At 37.5% G+C, this 21033-nt stretch overlaps 1 protein-coding gene across 5 annotated transcripts in view; it reads right to left on the reverse strand.

Moving 5' to 3' along the window:
• The window catches only part of GRAMD1C (GRAM domain containing 1C), a 105779-nt gene that overhangs the window by 30431 nt on the left and 54315 nt on the right, over positions 1 to 21033 (reverse strand). For 4 of the 5 annotated variants that reach the window (XM_028844605.2, XM_028844606.2, XM_077993915.1 and 1 more), the window contains 4 exons: positions 18029 to 18144; positions 14940 to 15072; positions 10074 to 10236; positions 3543 to 3680 (listed from right to left, as the gene is read on the reverse strand). In XM_028844605.2, the coding sequence (XP_028700438.2) occupies positions 3543 to 3680; positions 10074 to 10236; positions 14940 to 15072; positions 18029 to 18144 (550 nt within the window). Of the gene's footprint in view, positions 1 to 3542; positions 3681 to 10073; positions 10237 to 14201; positions 14340 to 14939; positions 15073 to 18028; positions 18145 to 21033 lie in introns of all 5 variants that reach the window. The other variant, XM_077993914.1, reaches the window with a different exon arrangement.

Raw genomic sequence — 21033 nt, forward strand, 5'->3', positions numbered from 1 at the left:
GGCTTCCCCATCATTAAAGACAATATTGATCTCACAAATTGGACCAAAAAAAGCCTTCAAGAAAACTCATTGTCAGCACTGCCGCCACATCCCCCCTACTTTATCCTCTTCACTCAGGAGAACTCTCAGCCCCAGCTCCCTCTGCTCAGCACCCCCAATTTGGAAAATTTGGATCCAGTGGTGGTCATTTGAGTGCTAGAATTAGATTTAATCCACAAATAATTGATTATTTTTAAAAATCATTAAATTCTTACTATTTTTAAAAAGAAGCCTTTAAAACTCGATCTCAAGAAATACCAGCCCAGGTGTGGTAGCTCACACTTGCCCCACTTTGGGAGGCTGATGTGGGAGGATCATTTAAGGCCACAAGTTCAAGACCAGCCTGGGCAACATAGGGAGATGCTTGTCTCTATTAAAAATGTTTTAAAATTGGCCAGGCATTGTGGTGCACACCTGTGGTCCCAACTACTGAGGCTGAGGTAGGAGGATCACTTGAGCCCAGGAGGTAGAGGCTACAGTGAACTGTGATTGCACCACTGCACTCCAGCCTGGGCAACAGAGCGAGACCCTGTCTCAAAAAAAGAAAGAAAGAAATACTACAACTTTGATTACCAGGTAGCAAGTCAGAGGAGAGCAGTATGCTTTGCAGTCATGATCAGATTCTCTTTTGTAATAAAGCTTCTGACTAATTCTAGGTCTAGTCAGCAACATACTTATAACTGTTTAGATTTAGAATTAGCTGGAAGCCTTTGCTTTGCAAAGCCATTTATAACATCAGACAGTCAATATAATCATTGATATTGAAGCCAGATATATCAGAAAACAAATGCAGTTGTGTTTCAGAAAACAAACTTCATTTATCACCAGCATAGAACAATGTCCTAATTCCTCCTAGGTCTTTTCAGCCATAAAAATGGCAGTGCAACATTAACAGGCATCCTCTCAGAAGATAAAGGGAAATAATGTATCCAGTTCTTCTGAAATACCAAGTTCTCTAGGTAGAAATGAGTCACAAGAAAATACAAAATAGATTCAGAAAAAATATAATAAGTTAAATATTAGCTACTGAGTAAAGAGGAAGATTTGTATCTCAGGCATCCCACATTTTCAAAACTGGAAGAACAGAAAAAAAATTTTTTTATTATAAAACTCATAATCACAAGACAATAGCTATTGATAGCAATCTCTTTGCTACTCTACCATCAATAATAAGAACAAAATTGATTTTGGTTCCTAGTATTCATAACAATATCATCTACGAATACATAATTACATGTAGGCCAGGCATGGTGGCTCACGCCCATAATCCCAGCTCTTTGGGAGGCCAAGGCGGGTGGATCACCTGAGCTCCGGAATTTGAGATTGGCCTGGAGCAACACAGCAAGACCCTGTCTCTACCACAAAAAAAAAAAAAAAAAAAAAAAATGCCAAGCATGTTGGTGCATGCCAGTAATCCCAGCTACTCCAGAGGCTGAAGCACAAGAATCACTTGAGCCCAGGAGGCGGAGGTTGCAGTGAGCCGAGATTGCACCATAGCACTCCAGCCTGGGTGAGAGAGCGAGACCCTGTCTCAAAAAAAAAAAAAAAAAAAAAAATGTATATATATATACACATTTACATAAAAGTTTCAAATAAAGGAATAATATCTAATGGTTAATAAAATACTTAGATTATAAACTAAATTGCGGCTAGGCGCAGTGGCTCATTCCTGTAATCCTAGTACTTTGGGAGGCTGAGGGGGACAGATTGCTTGAGCCCAGGAGTTTGAGACCAGCATGGCCAACACGGCAAAACCCCTCTACTAAAAAAAATACAAAAATTATCCAGGCATAGTGACGCATGGCTGTAATCCCAGCTACTCAGGAGACTGCGGCACAAGAATCGCTTGAACCTGGGAGGCAGAGGTTGCAGTGAGCCGAGATTGCACCTCTTCACTCCAGCTTGGGTGTGGGTGACAGAGCAAAACTCTGTCTCAAATAAATAAATAAATAAATAAAATTGACTATAGAACAACTTTCTCTTTGACTATGTCAAATGACTCACCTTATCTGAATCTCTGCTGCTGCTGCTGAATTCTAATTTTATGTAGCAGGCTAAATCATGTGCTCCCAAAGTTAATAAAATATCTAAAATATTTAGGATAAATTCAGTTGCAAACTAACTATAAGCTTATTTGAGATGTTTACCAAAATAAAACTTACATTTATTTATTTATTTATTTATTTATTTATTCATTTATTTATTTTGAGACAGTCTCAATCTATCACCCAGGCTGGAGTGCAGTGGCACAATCTCAGCTCACTGCAACCTCCAACTCCCAGGCTCAGGAGATCCTCCCACCTCAGCCTCCCAAGTAGCTGAGACTATAGGTGTGTATCACCATGCCCAGCTAATTTTTGTATTTTTTGGTACAGACGGGTCCAGGCTGGTCTCAAACTCCTAGGCTCGAGCAATTCACCCGCCTCAACCTCCCAAAGTGCTGGGATTATAGGCATGAGCCACCATACCCAGTCCCAAAATAAAACTTTTTAACACATAATCAATGAAATTCTTCTTATGAGGATTTAACCATTAATTTCTAATTAAGAAATTTAACCAACTTCTTAGGTGGAACTTTTAAAAATATATTATCTTTGACGTAGTCCATAGATACTGCAGTCTCAAGTGTATAGCTCCATGATTTTCACAAAGGGAATACATACATGTACCACCACTCCGATCAGGATATAGAATGTATACGAGCATCCCAAAAGCTCCCTCCCAGTCTTTACTTACCTGACTCTCCACAACAGTAACTACTATGCTGACTTTATGTCCATAAATTTGTTTGGCCTGGTTTTTATCTTTATATAAAGAAATTAGGTAGCATGTACTCTTTTATATCTGGCTTCTTTTGCTCAACATTGTTATCTGTGAGGTCTACTCATATTGTTACAAGTATCAGTACTTTGTATTTTTTTCATTGTTATATAGGATTCTTTTGTGGGAATACACACAATCTATTCATCCATTTTATTACTCATGGCCACCTGAACTGTTTTGAGTTTGGGACCATCATAAATAATGTTGCTATGAACACTGTAGCATATCATTCAGAGTACAAATGTACCCATTTCTGAAGAATGTATACCTAGGAGTGGAACTGCTGAGTCACAGAGAATTCATACCTTTAGTAGTTACTGACAAGCTTTTTGGCAAAGTGGGTGCTGCAATTTACACTCCACCAAAATTCAGTTATTTCACATAAAACCATTTTGAATTGAGTTCAACCTAATTGAATTGGTACCTTAATGAATAAATATACTTTTAGTTTTCAAGAGGTCTGAACTTACTTGTTGGAAGCATTGCCTAATTAAATTATTATACTGTTCACATGTGAATTTAACCAAATATTTGAATACCAGTTTGCATACTGCCAAAATAAAATCAAAGCATGTCTAATTCTTCCTCCTCACAACATAAATCAGTTTATATAGGCTCAACCTTCTAAGAATAATAGCATTCTCCCAAATTTATCATTAGGTAAGAACACAAGGACTAACCTATTATATTTCTAGAACTGGCAAACTTCTGCATAAAGCGTGAACTGGTAAAAAGCAATTCAAACATTCTGTCAGCACTGATATGAAAAACACGGTTGATAAAAAGTCTTCCATGAAGATCTTTCTCAGAAACATTTTCTGGAAAAACAGAAACACAAACCAAAAGAGAAGAAATAAAGAAAGATTATTTTAACGCTTTAGGGGGTTTTGTGGGGTTTTCTTTGTATTGTTTTATTTTGGGCATAAAATCATTTTTAAATATGATTACAATGAGGAGAACATTCCAGAACACTATTAAAACTCCAAATAGGAATTAAATATATACATATGTACGACCTATAACTATGCATAACAATATATAGTTAACTAAACTACATATAATCAATATTTCAACTGTCAAAACCCAAAAGATACAGAAGTATTTAACTTGAATGATACCAAATGGCCATAATACTCAAAAGAATATTTCAAAAGAGACAAAGACAATATACAGACACATAAGATAGTATCTACCATAGAAATTAGCAACTTCTACCTCTGAATGCTCACTCAGTAAATATTAAGTTATCAATGGCTATAATATCTGCTGCACTTAGCTTATCAGCCTGAATAATGTTTCAACTTGACTTAATGTTCACTACCCAAAGACAAGAATGACTATAATCACAACCTATTCTCAACACGACACATTAAAAGAACTAAGAAATCCTTCTGAAAAGTATTCATCAAAGCTAAATAATGCCCAATGAAATATTACATTTTTTTCTGGGAATTTGATAATCATAATGATGTTGAAAACTACTAGTGACAAATGAAGAAGCAATATCTTGCTCACCTATTCTCATATGCCCTGGAAATATTATATAAAATACCCCATACTTACATAGTGCTTACTATATGTTAGACATTGTGCTACATACCTTACAAGTATTGACTCATCCTCTCTGCAATTCTATGAGATAAGTGGTAGTTATCATCATTATTTCCAGATGAGGAAACAGAATCACAGAAATAATTGCCAAGGCTCCATGGCTAGTGAGTGACTGACCTGGAATTTGAACCCACTCTAGCTCCAGAGCACACAAACTTAACATCTATTTTATACTGCCAGAAGGAATTTAACTTAGAAGAACCAAACAGAAAAGAAAAAAAAAAATACCTAGGAACAGAAGCCTGGCATAATAGAGGAAGTAGCATAAAGCAATCCAATATGAAATTGTAATGATTTCAGGACCAGGATCATTTACTATTATTTCAAGGATTATGCCCCATTGATACAGAATAAAAATTGCCACAAAAGCTCCCCATGTTTCAGAAATCAAGCTCTAAGAATGATCTGGGTAAAGCATCTGTCAATATTAGTCAGGTGAAATCAAAGGGCAATAGTCTATGAATCAGAAAAACTCTTCCAGCTCTGGCTTCATCCCCAGCTACTGCTATTTATCCTCCATTGAATGATTTGTGTCTCCCTATTTTGCTCCAGGCATAAAGGACTTACGGATGTCAGATAGATATTGATTTGCTTCTCCCTTCAACAATACTCTATGTAGGCAAAAACTATTTACTGCAATTTCAAATAATGGCTCCTTCAGCGTAGAAATGAATCACAAAACTAGGAAATTTTGCTAAGCTTTGTGAGATAACTTTCCAATTGGGCCTGGGAAACAGCTTTTTCTGACATAGAAGTATTATATGTTCATTGTAAAAATAATTCAAATATTCACAAAGGAAGAAAACAACTAAAGGTGATTCTGTTGATCTTGTTCATTTCCTTCACAGAACCTATCCTGACTTGTAGTTATACTTTTATTGGTTTATCGACTTGTTATCTTTCTCCTGCTCACTATAGTAGATCAACATACTATCACTAAATAAAATGATGTTTGGTTTAAAGTGATCTGCAATCTCCCTCACTCCCTCTAAACCCATACACACGTCCCCAATCTCCTGGGATGGTTTACTTTTTGTGACCTTTTCAATTGTCACTTCAGTTCATTGACTTCAACCGTCTTCATAACTTAACAACTTTAAAAAAGTAAAAAAATAGATTCATTATTTTACCCATTAAATACATATGACAAGTCCAATATTTTGGAACGTGCTTAGGGAAACCAGTAGGAGCACTTGATTTGTTATCTAATGATAATCTAATAAGAAAAAAATCACCATACACTTTAAATAAAACTCCCCAAACAGAGGTCTGAATGTTACATATACCTTCTCACTGCTGTAAAGCCAAATAGCCTTTGCAAGGAGCAAAGTGTGATCAGAGTTCATGTGCAATAAAGAATCTATACACTACTATTCTTTATTTCTAGATATGCACAATTTTCATCAGTTTTATTGTTATCCTTTATGCAACTTACAATGTTACTTTTATAGGATTCTTTGGTTGTGTGTGTGTTTTTTTTTTTTTTTTTTTTTTTTTTTGGAGACAGAGTCTCACTCTTGGGATTAAAAGCTTGTGCCACCACACTCAGCTAATTTTTGTATTTTTAGTAGAGATGAGCTTTCATTACATTGGCCAGACTGGTCTTGAACTCCTGACCTCATGTGACCCATCTGGCTCGGCCTTCCAAAGTGCTGGGATTACAGGCACGAGCCAACACATCCAGCTGAAACTACTTTGGAATGACCATTCTTATAAAAGAAGCAGGTGAGAAAGAAAAAAAAAAAAATCCTGGTTTTGGTGTTACTTACCTATTTGGCCACTGGGGGCCAGAGGAGATCTTCCTAAAGTCCTAAATTCAGGTAAACAGTGTATGACTAATCCATGCCCTGCTGCATACTAAAGCATGAATGGTAAGGACACTAATAAAGCAGTAGCTATGCTACCCTTGATCTTTCCAAACATCTCCCACTACACTGACTTCAATGGCAATGATCTTACAATTTTAAGAAAAAGAGTCCTTAAAATGCCTACTTAATAAGTACAACAAGCCTCAAGTAATTTGTACTAAATTTTCCTTTAAACAACTACTTTCATTATATTTTTTGCTTTCTCTTTCTCTTTCCCTTTCTCTCTCCTATTGGTGGTTACAAGAAAGTAACACAATCATAGGGTCTATAACATCTATCCTCAAAACTGAAACATAAGAAGTATTATTATTATTATTATTATCATTATATTTTTTTTTAAGAGACAGGATCTGGCTCTGTAGCCCAGGCTAGAGTGCAATGGTGCAGTCATAGCTCACTGCAGCCTTGACCTCCTGGGTTCAAGTGATGCTCCTGCTTCAGCCTCCTGAGTAGCTAGGACTACAGGCATGCACCACCATGCCCGGCTAATTTTTTATTTGATGTAGAGACAAGTCTTGCCCAGACTGGTCTCAAACTCCTGGCCCAAGCAATCCTCCCACCTCGGCCTCTCCAAGTACTGGGATTACGGATATGAGCCACTGTGCGCAACCAAGAAAAACTAAAATCTTTGATCTTTCTCAAACTTAACACACACAATCTATATTTTGGAAATTTTTAAAATATGTTTTAAAAAATTAAATTTTATATTAAGGAAAACACATTAACATAGTAAGCTTATATCTACATAAAATGGTTGGGAAATGGGCTTACATTGACTAACACAATATTATTGTGCGCTGGGTATTATATATAAAGCAGTGGAGATGGCTCTTCCTCACTCCTTCCGAGTTAAAGGCGCCCAATCAGGGTAATTCTCAGCCTCCCTCTACAACTTTAACTCACTCTAACCAAAGGAAGTAGATTATTGTTATAGACTGAATGTTTGTGTCCCCACAAATTCTGTTAAAGCCTTAACTCCTGGTGTGGCTGTTTTTGGAGATGGGGCCTCTCAAGAAAGTAATTAATTGGCCGGGCGCGATGGCTCACGCCTGTAGTCCCAGCACTTTGGGAGGCCGACGCGGGCGGATCACGAGGTCAGGAAATCAAGACCATCAGGGCTAACACGGTGAAACCCCGTCTCTACTAAAAATAAAAAAAACTAGCCGGGCCAGGTGGCGAGCGCCTGTAGCCCCAGTTACTCGGGAGGCTGAGGCAGGAGAATGGCGTGAACCCGGGAGGCGGAGCTTGCAGTGAGCCGAGATCGCGCCACTGCACTCCAGCCTGGGCCATAGAGGCTCCGCCTCAAAAAAAAAAAAAAAAAGAAAGTAATTAAGTTAAATAAGGTGGGTCCCATATCTGGTAGAATTAGTGTCCTTATAAGAAGAGACACCAGACACTTTGGGAGGCCGAGGTTAAAGGATCAGTTGAGGCCAGGAGTTCAAGACCAGCCTGGCCAACATGAGGAAACCCCCTCTCTACCAAAATTACAAAAAATTAGCGGGGCGTGGTGGTGCATGTTTGTAATCCCAGCTACTCCAGGTGTTCCAGAGGCTGAGGCACAAGAATCACTTGAACCCTGGAGGCAGAGATTGCAGTGAGCCAAGATCATGCCACTGCACTCCAGCCTGGGGGACGGAGCCAGACTCTGTCTCAAACAGAAAAAAAAAAAAAAAATACCAGAGAGTTTGCTCATGCACGCTCTCTTTCTCTCTTTGTGTGTGTGTGTCTGTTGCCCCCTGCTCCTCCCTCACACTTTGCCCCTCTATCCGTGCGCATGTGCTAAGGAATGGCTATGTGCAGACACAGTGAGAAGGTGGCAAGCCAGGAAGAGAGCCTTCGCCAGAAACCAACTCTGCCAAACCTTGATCTGGGGTTTCTATCCTCCAGAATTATATGAAATAAATTTATATTGTTAAAGCTACCCAATCTGTAGCATTTTGTTATGGCAGCCTGAGCTACTAGCACAGTTAGTAAATGTGGAAGGAGGATGCTGGGTAGGCTTGTCACACCTCTGTCCTTCCTTCTGGATCTAGGTGCCCACAGAAGCTGGTTCTCCTCCAGGGGGGATCGTCCCTCCAGCGGGGGAAGAGGTTGAACATTGCCTGTGATTGATAGGTAAGTCCACCTCATTCTTCAGCTCCATCAGCAGCCCACTTATCTTTCACACATACTGACATCCGCTGACTTTGTTACTGTTAGTATAAAAGGTGATATTTTGGCCTCTATCTGACTTGCTCTTCATTTTCTTTCCCAATTTTGTTACCACCAGGGTGGTCAAGAAGGACTGCTATTTGTTTAGCCCACTCTAGACCCCATGTACACATGGATTACAATACAAAACAAAATGGATTACAATACAAAATGTGAAAAACATCTAGAATATAATACTCTTGAAATTCAGAAGGCCTTTGGGTCATGATTCTCTTTATCATCATATTAGGATCAAGCTTAATCTCTGTTGGCCTTCTAAAAACAAGTAAGTTTTTTGTTTTGTTTTGCTTTTTGAGACAGAGTCTCGCACTGTCGCTCAGGCCGGAGTGCAGTGCAGTGGCACGATCTTGGCTCACAGCAACCTCCGCCTCCTGGGTTCACGAGATTCTCCTGCCTCAGCCTCCTCAGTAGCTGGGATTACAGGTGCACACCACCACACCCGGCTAATTTTTTGTATTTTTAGTAGAGACAGGTTTTCACTACATTGACCAGACTGGTCTTGAACCATGTGATCTGCCCACCTCAGCCTCCCAAAGTGCTGGGATTACAGGCATGAGCCACTGTGCCCAGCCAAATAAGTTTTTTTTTTAATGCCATATGGAATATTATTATCATTTATCTTTGTAATAAATTTCAAATATAGAATGTTCCTCTAAAATTAAATGGAAATTGACTACAGTAAAAACAAATCAAAGTCAGGAGCCATTATGATGAACTTTCCATGCTCTTGCTTTCAAAAACTCATCCCATTATGCTAAAACATAACAACAATCAAAAGCTTGCATCTTCACACAAAAATATTTGAGTATTGTTCTGAGTAACACTGATGAGTACACTTTTTAAAAAATCATTTAAAGAGAGAAAGATTTCCTCTCTAGAATTTTCGAGAATCTTCTTTATTTCCTTTTGGAGGCTACCCAAAAATTTAAATTAATATTCATGTCAGAATGCATCCCTGCCATAACTACTTGCTTTCATAATTATACACAAAACAGGTTTAGAAAAACCTTGCTAAGGTGTCTTTTTTAAAAAGGAGGAAAAGAAAATAATTTGGGCAGTATTGAAGTAAAGTAAAAAGAAAACTGGATGGAGACACCTGGTCATTAACTCAAGTTCTGCATAGTTAACTAGCTGCATGATTTTAGATTTAGTCTTATTTTCCCTACCAGGAAAATGAGGGATAGCCTAAATGAAATAATATGTCGCTGTACCTATGACGTGTGAGCATATTTCACTGCCTGGTATGTAGGAATGGGCATACAGAATTTTTATTAACACCACATTTAAAAGCTAAATGCAAAGAAGCTTTTCAGATTCCAGGCTTCTGAAGACAGTGGAATACGTTAGATTTAACAGCCTCTTTCTACTATTTTCTATAAGCTTCCATTCCTTTTTTTGGTTCTTTATAGGGTGAGACTGTGTCTAATGAAACTAAATTCTCAATCCGCACACCCCTATTACAAAGATAAACATAAAAAGACATAACTGAAATTTTAATAAAATTTATAAGCAATTCTTTACCTTCATCAACAGAATCTGAAGTGCTGCTTTTGTCCAGAGAAAGATACTCATTTTTATTCAAGTCCAGTGACTTTGATGGCACTCTAGTTAACTTCTTTTCCAAAGCTGGTAAGAGACTCTTTTTGGTCTGTTTTTCATTCTGGGACTCCTCTTTGCCTAATCCCTAAAAGGTAAACAATCCAGTTTCAAAATAAAAAACAGATTTAGCTTAGATTTTGCAGTGAGAACTTTAATATTAAACATACTTTGAAATATTGCGCTTTGAAAAATATTTACAGCATTTTGTTTGTTACACTCGCATCACATTTCCAATGCTTTTAAATGTCAGTCCATAAAATATGAGTAAATAATATACACCATTCTAAAGTCATCCTACACAATAATAAACAAGGTTATGAAAAACATCATAGAAAAAGAGCTTCACAGATCATGTAAGTCACTTATGCAGAAGGAAAAGGGGACAAAGGACAAAAATAATAGGACAATCCATTCTTCAGGGTAGACAAGGGAGAAGAACCAAACCCAGTTAGCTTCCCCAGTCAATGCCTGCCCCATCATCTCCAGGAAGAAAACTCACCCATCTCTCAAGACCTAACGGGGAAATGGAAAGAAAATAGAGAGATAAAAGTCACACATGAGTACAGTGGGAGAGAGAAGATTAAAACAAATTAATTTCATAGCAAACTCATAAAAACACAATTGGCTTTGCTGCAACGGGACTAAGACATTAGGCATTAAGATGTATTTAATATATGATGCTATCTATACTTTCTGGGATGGTTTAATAAAGATGATCATCTCTACAATAAATTTAATGTTAGGCATTAAAGTATGATGCTATTGCTATGTTAGTATTCAAGTAAAATAGTACTGTATTATAATCAGACTTAGTGGAATAATACAAAAAGTCTATATAAACGATACACAGAATATTTTCTTGCATTTTCTCTGTGTACACAGATGAAAGAGAGCACTTTACTTCCTGTCCCATGAGACCCCTGAGAAGCACTAAGTAGCAGAATCAGCTCCAGGGAGGATACAGGTTTCCAATGGCCACCCAGATAGCAGAATAACAACTGGGCCCAGGACACAATTTATTAAAGGATTAATTACCCTAGTCAGAAGATTGATTCTTCAAGCAGAGATTATTGCTAAAATCAAGACTTGATTTATTTGGGAGTTCCACACTACAAAGCAACATGCCTATTTAGCTAAACCAAGGACCCCTTAACAGATGCTAAGTAAAGTACACTTCTCTATAGCTCCACACTTATGCTTCTCCTCTTGTTGCTAATTAAGTTCTATTTCCTACTATAAAGAATACAGATAGATGTTTATAGGAAAAGTAAGAGTCACTATCTTTCAGTGGTTGATATCTGGATGACTTTTATTTATTTGTATACTCTAAAAATTTCGTGAAGTTTTACAAAGAGTATTAATTTTATAACTTAAAAACATATTTTCTTGGAAAAAAGTTATTCTTGACTTTTTGTTATTTCCAACTTTGTTAGAAGTGAAAATGAGGCAAAGCAAGTGACATACGATACTTGTAGATATCTGAGAATCTCATCACATGGCTCTTGAATGCAAACAGAAAAAAAATGGCTAAACTTCTATACTACTTGTATTCTATAACCTGAAAACATCTATACTGAACACCAATGAATGTATGATCGATCTTAAAGCATGAAGTTATTCACTTCCCTTGCACCAGTAGTAAGTCACTAAGGGTCTCTAGATGAATAAGTTTTGCAAGAAACCCATAACACAAAACCAGACTGAGGTAGATGCATGACTGGTCAAAACAAGTTGGTAACATGCTGGCCTTCCACATAAATATCTTTTCATTCAATGTTTTCCCAACATTTACTCAGAGGAGATACTGGAAGTTCCTTGGGGGAGGGTGGAAAAGGATCATTACTGATCACAGGCAGATTCACCTTCAATTATAACAGCTTATGGTTATTGGATATTTAATGTGTGCTAGGAACTATTCTAAGTACAGTCATGCATTGCTTTGATGACAGGGATACATTATGAGAAATGTATCATTAGGCGATTTTATTGTTGTGCCATTGTCATAGAGTGTACTTAACAAATTTAGATGGTATAGCTTACTACACACCTAGGCTATATGGTATAGTTTATTGCTCCTGGTCTATAAACCTGGATAGCATGTTACTCTACTGAATACTGTAGGCAATGTAACATGGTGGGAAGTACTTGTGTATCTAAACATATGTAAACATAGCAAAAGTACAGTAAAAACATGGTATAAAAGATTTAGAAAATGGTACACCTGTTTGTACCATGAATGCAGCTTACAGGACTGAGTTCTGTTGTTTTGGGTGAGTCAGTGAGTGAGTAGTGAGTGAATGTGAAGGCCTGGGACATTACTGAACACTACAGCAGACTTTATAAACATTGTACACTTAGGCTACAATATGTTTACAAAAAAATTGTTTTTTCAATAATAAACTAAGCTTAGTTTACCATAACATTTTTATTTTATGAACTTTTAAATTTTTAAAAACTTTCTGACTCTTGTAAAAACACTTAGGTTAAACCACAAACACATTGGACAGCTGTACAAAAATATTTTCTTTCTTTACTTATTCTAAAAGCTTTTTTCTATTTTTAATTTTTTCTCAGTTTTTTATTTTTAAACTTTTTTGTTAAAAATTAAGACACAAACACACACGTTAGCCTAGGCCTACACAGGATCAGGATCATGAATAGCACTGTCTTCCACCTTCACGTTTTGTACCACTAGAAGGTCTTCAGGGAGAGTAACATGCATGGAGCTGTCATCTCCTATGATAACAATATTTTCTTCCAGAATTCCGCCTGAAGGACCTGCCTGAGGCTGTTTCAAAGTGAACTTTTTTTGTATATCGAAGTAGAAAGAGTACACTCTAAAATAATGATATATTATTTTATTATCAAGTATTATGTACTTATATAATTGTATGTGCTATACCTTTATAGGCCTGGCAGCACAGGTTTGTTTACACCAGCATCACCACAAACATGTGAGCAACCCATTGCATTACCATGTTATGATGGTACGTCACTAGGCAAGGGAATTTTTCAGCTCCCTTAAAATGTTATGGGACTGGCCAGGCACAGTGGCTCACGCTTGTAATCCCAGCACTTTGGGAGGCTTAGGAAGGTGGATCACCTGAGGTTAGGAGTTCGAGACCAACCTGGCCAACATGGGGAAACCCCATCTCTACTAAAAATATAAAAAATTAGCCAGGCATAGTGATAGATGCCTGTAATCCCAGCTACTCAGGAGGTTGAGCCAGGAGAATCACTTGAACCCAGGAGGCAGAGGCTGCAGTGAGCTGACATTGCACCACTGTACTCCAGCCTGGGCAACAAGTGTGAAATTCCATATCAAACAAACAAACAAACAAAAACGTTATGGGACCAACACCACATATGCAGTCCATCTTTGACCAAAACATCATTATGCAGAGCATGACTGTATTTTCATATATACTAATTTATTTAACTCTTATTTAAAAAGACCTTATAAAGTATAATCCTTACTTTACAGTTGAGAAAAGAAAAGCAAAGGTTAAGTAATTAACTTATACAGTTAGCAAGTGGCAGAGGTATGATTTGAAGCCAAAGCCCTGCTCTAAATAAAGAAATTCAGCTCTGCCCCCAAACTTGCATCCCCAATCAACAGAACAAAAGCTCTGCAGTAGGAGCACTCCTAGTACTCAGAATATGGTTTCTAAATACCATTCTTCACTAAGAAAATCTATGGCTCATTAAGAAAAGGGTTTGGGGCAGAAAACATACAAAATGTGCTTAGAATATATTGTTGTGCCAGAAAGAAAGGACATCATCAAAGATACTGGTCATTTCAAAAGACCAAAGGAACCAACCTGAAGAGGCTCCCATTGGCAGAGGGTGCAAACTGAGAATCAAATAATGACTGCAAGTGATTGAAGCTCATTGGAATAAAAAACTGAAGTGTTGGCCAGGCATGGTGGCTCACGTCTGTAATCCCAGCACTTTGAGAGGCCAAGGCAGGTGGATCATGAGGTCAGGGGTTTGAGACCAGCCTGGCCAACATCATGAAACCCCGTCTCTACTAAAGATACAAAAAATTACCCAGGCGTGGTGGAGCGTGCCTGTAATCTCAGCTACTTGGGAGGCTGAGGCAGGAGAATCACTTGAACCTAGGGGGTGGAGGTTACAGCAAGTCGAGATCACGCCATTGCACTCCAGCCTCTCCAAGACGAGACTCATCTCAAATAAATAAATAAATAAATAAATAAATAAATAAATAAATAAATAAAACTGATGTGCTTACAATGATACTTGAGAAAATAAAAGAAGAAACTAAGTAACTGAGTATAATGCCTAGTAGTTAACTGGACCTGCCTGCTTAAAAAGCTTAAAAAGCAGCTACTGTTACTCAAGCATGCTGCTCAGGGGCTCATCTCTCCCTTCAAAACAGATTCTTTCTCCATGCTGTTCCCTTCTGTGAAAGAAAGGAAAGAAAAAAAAAAAACAGATTCTTTACAGCACACACAGTTCTTTCCCTGGGGAAAATTCTACTACTTACAAATTTCTCCATCTTATTATTCTTTTAATGATACTAATCCCCCTACAGACTGATGCTCAGGTAAAACTGCTTGGTAGCTCTGCTTTTTATATAGCTCTGAACAAAACCACATATTTTCCCACATAACCTCTGCTACTTAACAGACTTTAAACTTTTACCTAAAATAAGGTAGGAGCGTGATCTCTTATTTTTAACATTTTGTATACTGTATCCTTATTTATCTTGTATTCTGATTAGGATATGACAGTATCAGATATATTTTAAAAGGGATATATACTAACTCCTTTTGATGAATTTCCATCGAATAACTCTGTTTCTGAAACCCGACTAATTGATTCACTGGTAAAACTGATTGACTTGGATAATTTTTCATCTCTCTCCCCAGAGTCATCCAAGCTGCTTCTTCCTGGACTTCTGTAAGAAACACATCATTATAGAAATATAAGGTCACCTCTACACAAATAAATTATTTGGTCTCCTCATTGAGGTCATTTCCTATGATAAAACAGTTTGATAAAAATGGATTACTGTAACATAACAAATAAATGTCTACTTGTAACAAGGCTGTCTTCTTAAATTACATGCAAGTTGATATCATTTCTGAAAACAAGATACACTCACATGAGATTCCGTAAATCTCAAAAACATTAAAAAATTAACAAAGTACAAATGGCCATCACAGTAACTAATCAACTGAAAATTGCTCATTTAAATTTCAGGTACAGAGTACATGTTTGAGTTAGATACTAGGCCGCACAAGAAGGCAGTTTTGTATCTCCTTCCTTCTGACTCAGCCCCAGCTGAAATGTTGAAGCCCTCCCAGAAGTGGACACTCAAGATGTCTGAGCCTAAGTCCATTGGCCACTCCTGCCTCCTCACTCTCCCCAGCCCTAAGAACAAGGTTTAACAAACAGCTGTCAAATGATCATATGGCCAGTACTATCATAAATGTCCTGGGATCTGCTTTCCCTTTCTCAAGGAGCAAAAAGAAAGGAAAACCTATGAAATACAATGGGAGCACAACTGATCCAATTTCCGGTGCTCAACAGGATGGAGGTGAGATGTGGAAAAATAGAGAGGAAAGGAGGAGGAAGAAGGAAGGAGAGATTGCAAATAAAGAGGAAGAAAATGGAAGAACTGAGGAAATAAAGGTTTGAAACAGATTTGCTTCTTTCAGAGACTGAAGAACAGGAAAAGAAGTAGAAGAGAGAATGAGGATCCTGCCACACACTTTCTTAGAAAGCATTCAGGCCGGCCGGGCATGATGGCTCACGCCTGTCATCTCAACACTTTGGGAGGCCAAGGCGGGCTGATCATGAGATTAAGAGATCGAGACCATCCTGGCCAACATGGTGAAATGCCGTCTCCACTAAAAAAAAAAAAAAAAAAAAAAAAATCAAAAATATTAGCTGGGTGTGGTGGCACGCACCTGAAGTCTCAGCTACTTGGGAGGCTGAGGCAGGAGACTCGCTTGAACCAGGGAGGCAGAGGTTGCAGTGAGTCAAGATCACGCCACTGCCCTCCAGCATGGTGACAGAGTGAGACTCCATCTCAAAAAAAAGAAAAGAAAGCATTCAGGTCAGGCGCAGTGGCTGACACCTGTAATGCCAGCACTTTGGGAGGCCGAGATGGGTGGATCACTTAAAGTCAGGAGTTCAAGCCCAGCCTTGTCAACATGGCAAAACCCCGTCTCTAGTGAAAATATAAAAAGTAGCCAGGCGTATTGGTTGGCACCTGTAATCCCACCTACTCAGGAGGCTGAAGCAGGAGAATCGCTTGAACCCGGGAGGCAGAGGTTGCAGTGAGCCAAGATCACGACACTGCACTCCAGCCTGGGTGACAGAGTGAGACTCTGTCTCAAAAAAAAAAAAAAAAAAAGCATTCAATCACCAGAAGAAGAAAACAGCAGCTAGTCACAACTATTCTTTCTTTCCTCAAAGACTAGAAACTTTTCAAGTTGGCAAGGACCTTAAAGACAATCTAGTTCGGCTGCCTCATTTCATAGACGAGCAAACTGAGAATCAAAAAAATGAAAAGATTTGCCTGAGGTTGCTCAGCTGTTTGGTGACCGTAACTAGGATCCAGATCCTGTTTACCATAATCCAAGGCTCTTTGCATTAGAGTAATTGCTTTTCTATCCAAATCCAGAGCCGGCAAGAGGCTACGAAACTTCTCAAGGAGAGCAATACAATGGAAAGTCTTAACTTTACAGAAAGCTAATAAAATATACATGTGCAACAATGTAAAAAAGCCTATAAAATATTGATGCTAAGCGGAAAAGATACAAATTGGATCAGCATAAGTAGATTACCTAGATGAGTAAAATTTCTGCACATACATTGAGACTTTCAAAATATTTCCATTTTAAGATTTACTATAGAATTTCTAAATAACATCTTTTAAGATATAATCCACATATCACAAAATTCACTTCATGTAAAGTGTACAGTTCAGTGGGTTACAGAGTTGGGCAACCATCACCACTAATTGTAGAACACTGTCATCACCCCAACAAAGAAACGCTGTCCCCACTTACGATCACTCCCCATTCTCCCTTCCTATCAGCTCCTGGCAACTACCATCTACTTTCTGGCTCTATAAATTTATCAATTCTAGACTCCATTTCACATACATGGAATCATACAATATATCTTTTGTGACTGGCTTTTTTCACTCAGCTAATGTTTGCTATAGAATTTTAATGTATTCTCCTTAATTGTTTTTATTGCTAACAGCCTCAATTTCCATTGGACATAATGCAGTGTTACTTGAAGAGGTTAATAAAAATGTCCACTCTTCTAAAAGAATCCTCATCAGTCAAAAATAGTCTCTCTGTACTCTTAATTTCTTTATCACATTATCTGTTACTCTGTTATGGCTCTTACCATTATCTACCTTGTATTACAATTATTTGCATTCCACCGTAGGCTATATGCTCCTTCCATTAATGTTTTGAGTATTTATGGAGTGCCAACCACATGCTAAGCACTATGTTAGGGAATTCCTGAGGAAAAATCATATTACTGTATCCTTCAAAACACCTACCATATAATTTACTTTACTGTCATCTATAAACTCAGAGATTTCACTAGGTACTTCTCCAGATCCTTGATAAAAAGGCTTACTAAAACCAGACTTTAAGTAAACCCTAAGTGACATAGTTAACATTTCCTTATATATCTCATCTGTGCTTACCTATTTAGCAAACTATTCTCTGTCCCCACCTTTCACCCCATTCCACCACAGAGAACAAAGGGGTAAATGGCAGCCAAAGATAAATTAATAGAAATTCAGAATTAGTTGAATGGAAAATAATTGTGCTTTGATTAATAATTGATCAACGTTGACATTTCAAAACAGTTTGCTGTACCTTGGCTGCACATCCTCAATCGACAGTGACAAGTTCTCCATCTCCTCAGCACTGAAACCTAGCTCAGGGCCATAGTTCTGCTGGAGCAGTTGCCGGAACTCCTGTCTACTCAGGCTCTAGAAGGACAGAAAAATTATACTGAGCATTGGAAAATAGAAAATATAATACCACAGAGACTCAAAACATGAGTTTTGAAGTCAAAATGACCTGTTGTGCAAAGACTAGATATGTGGCTTTGGTAGTTATTTGACCTTTCTGTACCTCCATTTTCCGTATCTATAAAAATGGGTTAATAAAATCTGTCTGACAGAGTTCATAAAAGGAATAGATAAAATGATTTTAAAGTACATATTATAATAACTACTGTAAATGGGAGGTTAAAATGTTTTAAATTTTCTTTCTGTGAATAATTTGTTCAGGCCAGGTGCAGTGGTTCACACCTGTAATCCCAGCACTTTGGGAGGCCTAGGTGGGCAGATCACAAGGTCAAGAGATAGAGACCATCCTGGCCAACGTGGTGAAACCCAGTCTCCACTAAAAAAAAAAAAAAAAAAAAAAAAATTACAAAAATTGGCTGGGTGTGGTGGCGCACACCTATAGTCCCAGCTACTCGGGAGGCTGAGGCAGGAAAATCAATTGAACCCAGGAGGCAGAGGTTGCAGTGAGCCGAGATTGCACCACTGCACTCCAGCCTGGGCGACAGAGCGAGACTCTGTCTCAATAATAATAATAATAATAATAATTTGTTCATATTTTCTGGTAATTACTGATCTGGAGTTTGTTTGCTTGCTTGTTTTTGAGATGGAGTCTCACTGTGCCACCCAGGCTGGAGTGCAGTGGTGCGATCCCAGCTCACTGCAACCTTCGCCTCCCAGGTTCAAGCGATTCTCCCACCTCAGCCTCCCGAGTGCCTGGGATTACAGGTGTGCACCACACCTGGCGAATTTTTGTATTTTTAGTAGAGATGGGTTTCACCATGTTGGCCAGGCTGGTCTGGAACTCCTGACCTCCAGTGATCCACCCTCCTTGGCCTCCCAAAATGCTGGTATTATAGGCATGAGCCACAGTGCCCAGCCTCTGATCTTCAGTTTAGCTCTGCAATCTAACCAGTCTACCATGACCACTGAATCACCATTCAGTCCTGTCAGCTCAGAACCTGTTCTCTTAATCCATAATGTATCTGAATATTTTAACCACTTTAAAAACCTTATATATTAATAAATTTTAAATTATATTTTCCTAATATATAAAAGGCAAATGTCTGGACTTCAGAATATTTCCTTCGATTTATCTTTAATAAAGTCCAGCTTGTTCTTTTTTTGTAGGCAGCATATCCATTTTGAAATCATCAAATACAACAAACTCATGCATTACCTAGCAAAACAAAAACAGTATTATTATTATTTAGGATAATGGCCTCCAGTTGAAAAATAAAATTAAACATCAATATTAGGATAACCAATGGTCTGATGTCTAAAAACATTACAGATAGTTAATTACATGCTTAAGTAAGGTGTAAAGAAGTAGCATAACACTTGAAGCAATTGTTAGTAAGATAATCTCTCTCATTCATTCAACATTTATTTATTTACTGCCTAACAAATGTGTGTTACTGCACTAGATGCTAAGGAGAATAAACATAAAAACATAATGTAGAAGTTAAGCTCCTGGCCCTCAAACAACTTATAGCTGAAGAGACATGGGATGTTCTTAAGTTATATGACAAGATATAATATGATCATGCACTAAAGTACTGGTAGAGTCAACATGATATGAAAGTCTAAAGGAAGGAAACAGGACTGTGGATTAGAGGGATCAGATAAAGTTCATGTTGGAGAAGTGTTTTCAGCTGAGGTAAAGGAAGAATATGGGGGAATGGAGAAATGGGAAAAGTTGAAGAGACAGAAACCAACTAAAAATACATAATAAATACATGAACATAGGTAACATTTCTTTTGAAGTCAGTAGTCTATCAGCCTAACTGAAGTAAAAATTTTAAGTTGAGAAATAGTAAAGTATAGACTTGATGGGGCCAAAACACAGATGCCCTGAATTCCTCCCCAATGTTCCCTACAACAAATACCACTTCCTTTTTCTTCTTCCTTTTTTCTTCTCTGTCTAGTAACTATGGCATCTTTGTTATGTTATACTAGATGACCTTCATTACATTTCATGGACCTTCAAAGATATTAAGAACAAAATGTCTGCACTTTAGACCACTAGTTCCCAATCGGCTGTGCCCAGATTACCAGGATTCCACAAGAGCAGATGATGAAAATTCAGATATTATCATCAGATATTATTATCAGATAATATTTCAAAAAGTCAAACATATCCAATTAGTTATCTAAAATAAAGCTATTCAAGTTAGGTGAAATGGCAAGCCTCTGTTTTGAGCTGAACTATATTAACCTACAATGGATACCACAGGCTGATAAATTCTCACCGGAAATAATATATATCTAACAAGTAGTGATGTTTTAATATTTATTATTTAATGTATACCCCTTATTTGGTAGACAAAATCTTTGGAAGCACAGTGTCCACAGAAAAAAACATTAAAAGGACCATTAGTGGTAGAGAAAATTAAGAAACCACTGTCCTTGATGTTAAAGGAACATACACATTTATGTTCTGACTTCCACTCCAAATGAGTCATTTGTGAACTTTTTTTCACAATAACAACTCATACTACTAATTAACTCATTCTTCCAAAGAAATTATCTTTGAAATATTTTAATATCATACTAGGATGGTTAACTTTATAAGAAGAAGCAAGCAATATTTCAATATACTTGTGTAAGATTAATCTTTTATAAAAACTTTTCTAAATAATAGATATCAAACTATTCCAAAGGCAGACTAAAGCAAACAAATAAACCAATGATGTATACTCAGGCAGCTTCCTAACAGCAAAAGAAATGAAACTTATCAGTAAAATACTAACAACAAAAACGTAATTTTATTTGACTACATAAAAGTTTTAAATATTGTATTAAATACTA

This window comes from Macaca mulatta, chromosome 2 (assembly GCF_049350105.2).
Source record: "Macaca mulatta isolate MMU2019108-1 chromosome 2, T2T-MMU8v2.0, whole genome shotgun sequence".
Classification (NCBI taxonomy): Eukaryota; Metazoa; Chordata; class Mammalia; order Primates; family Cercopithecidae; genus Macaca; species Macaca mulatta.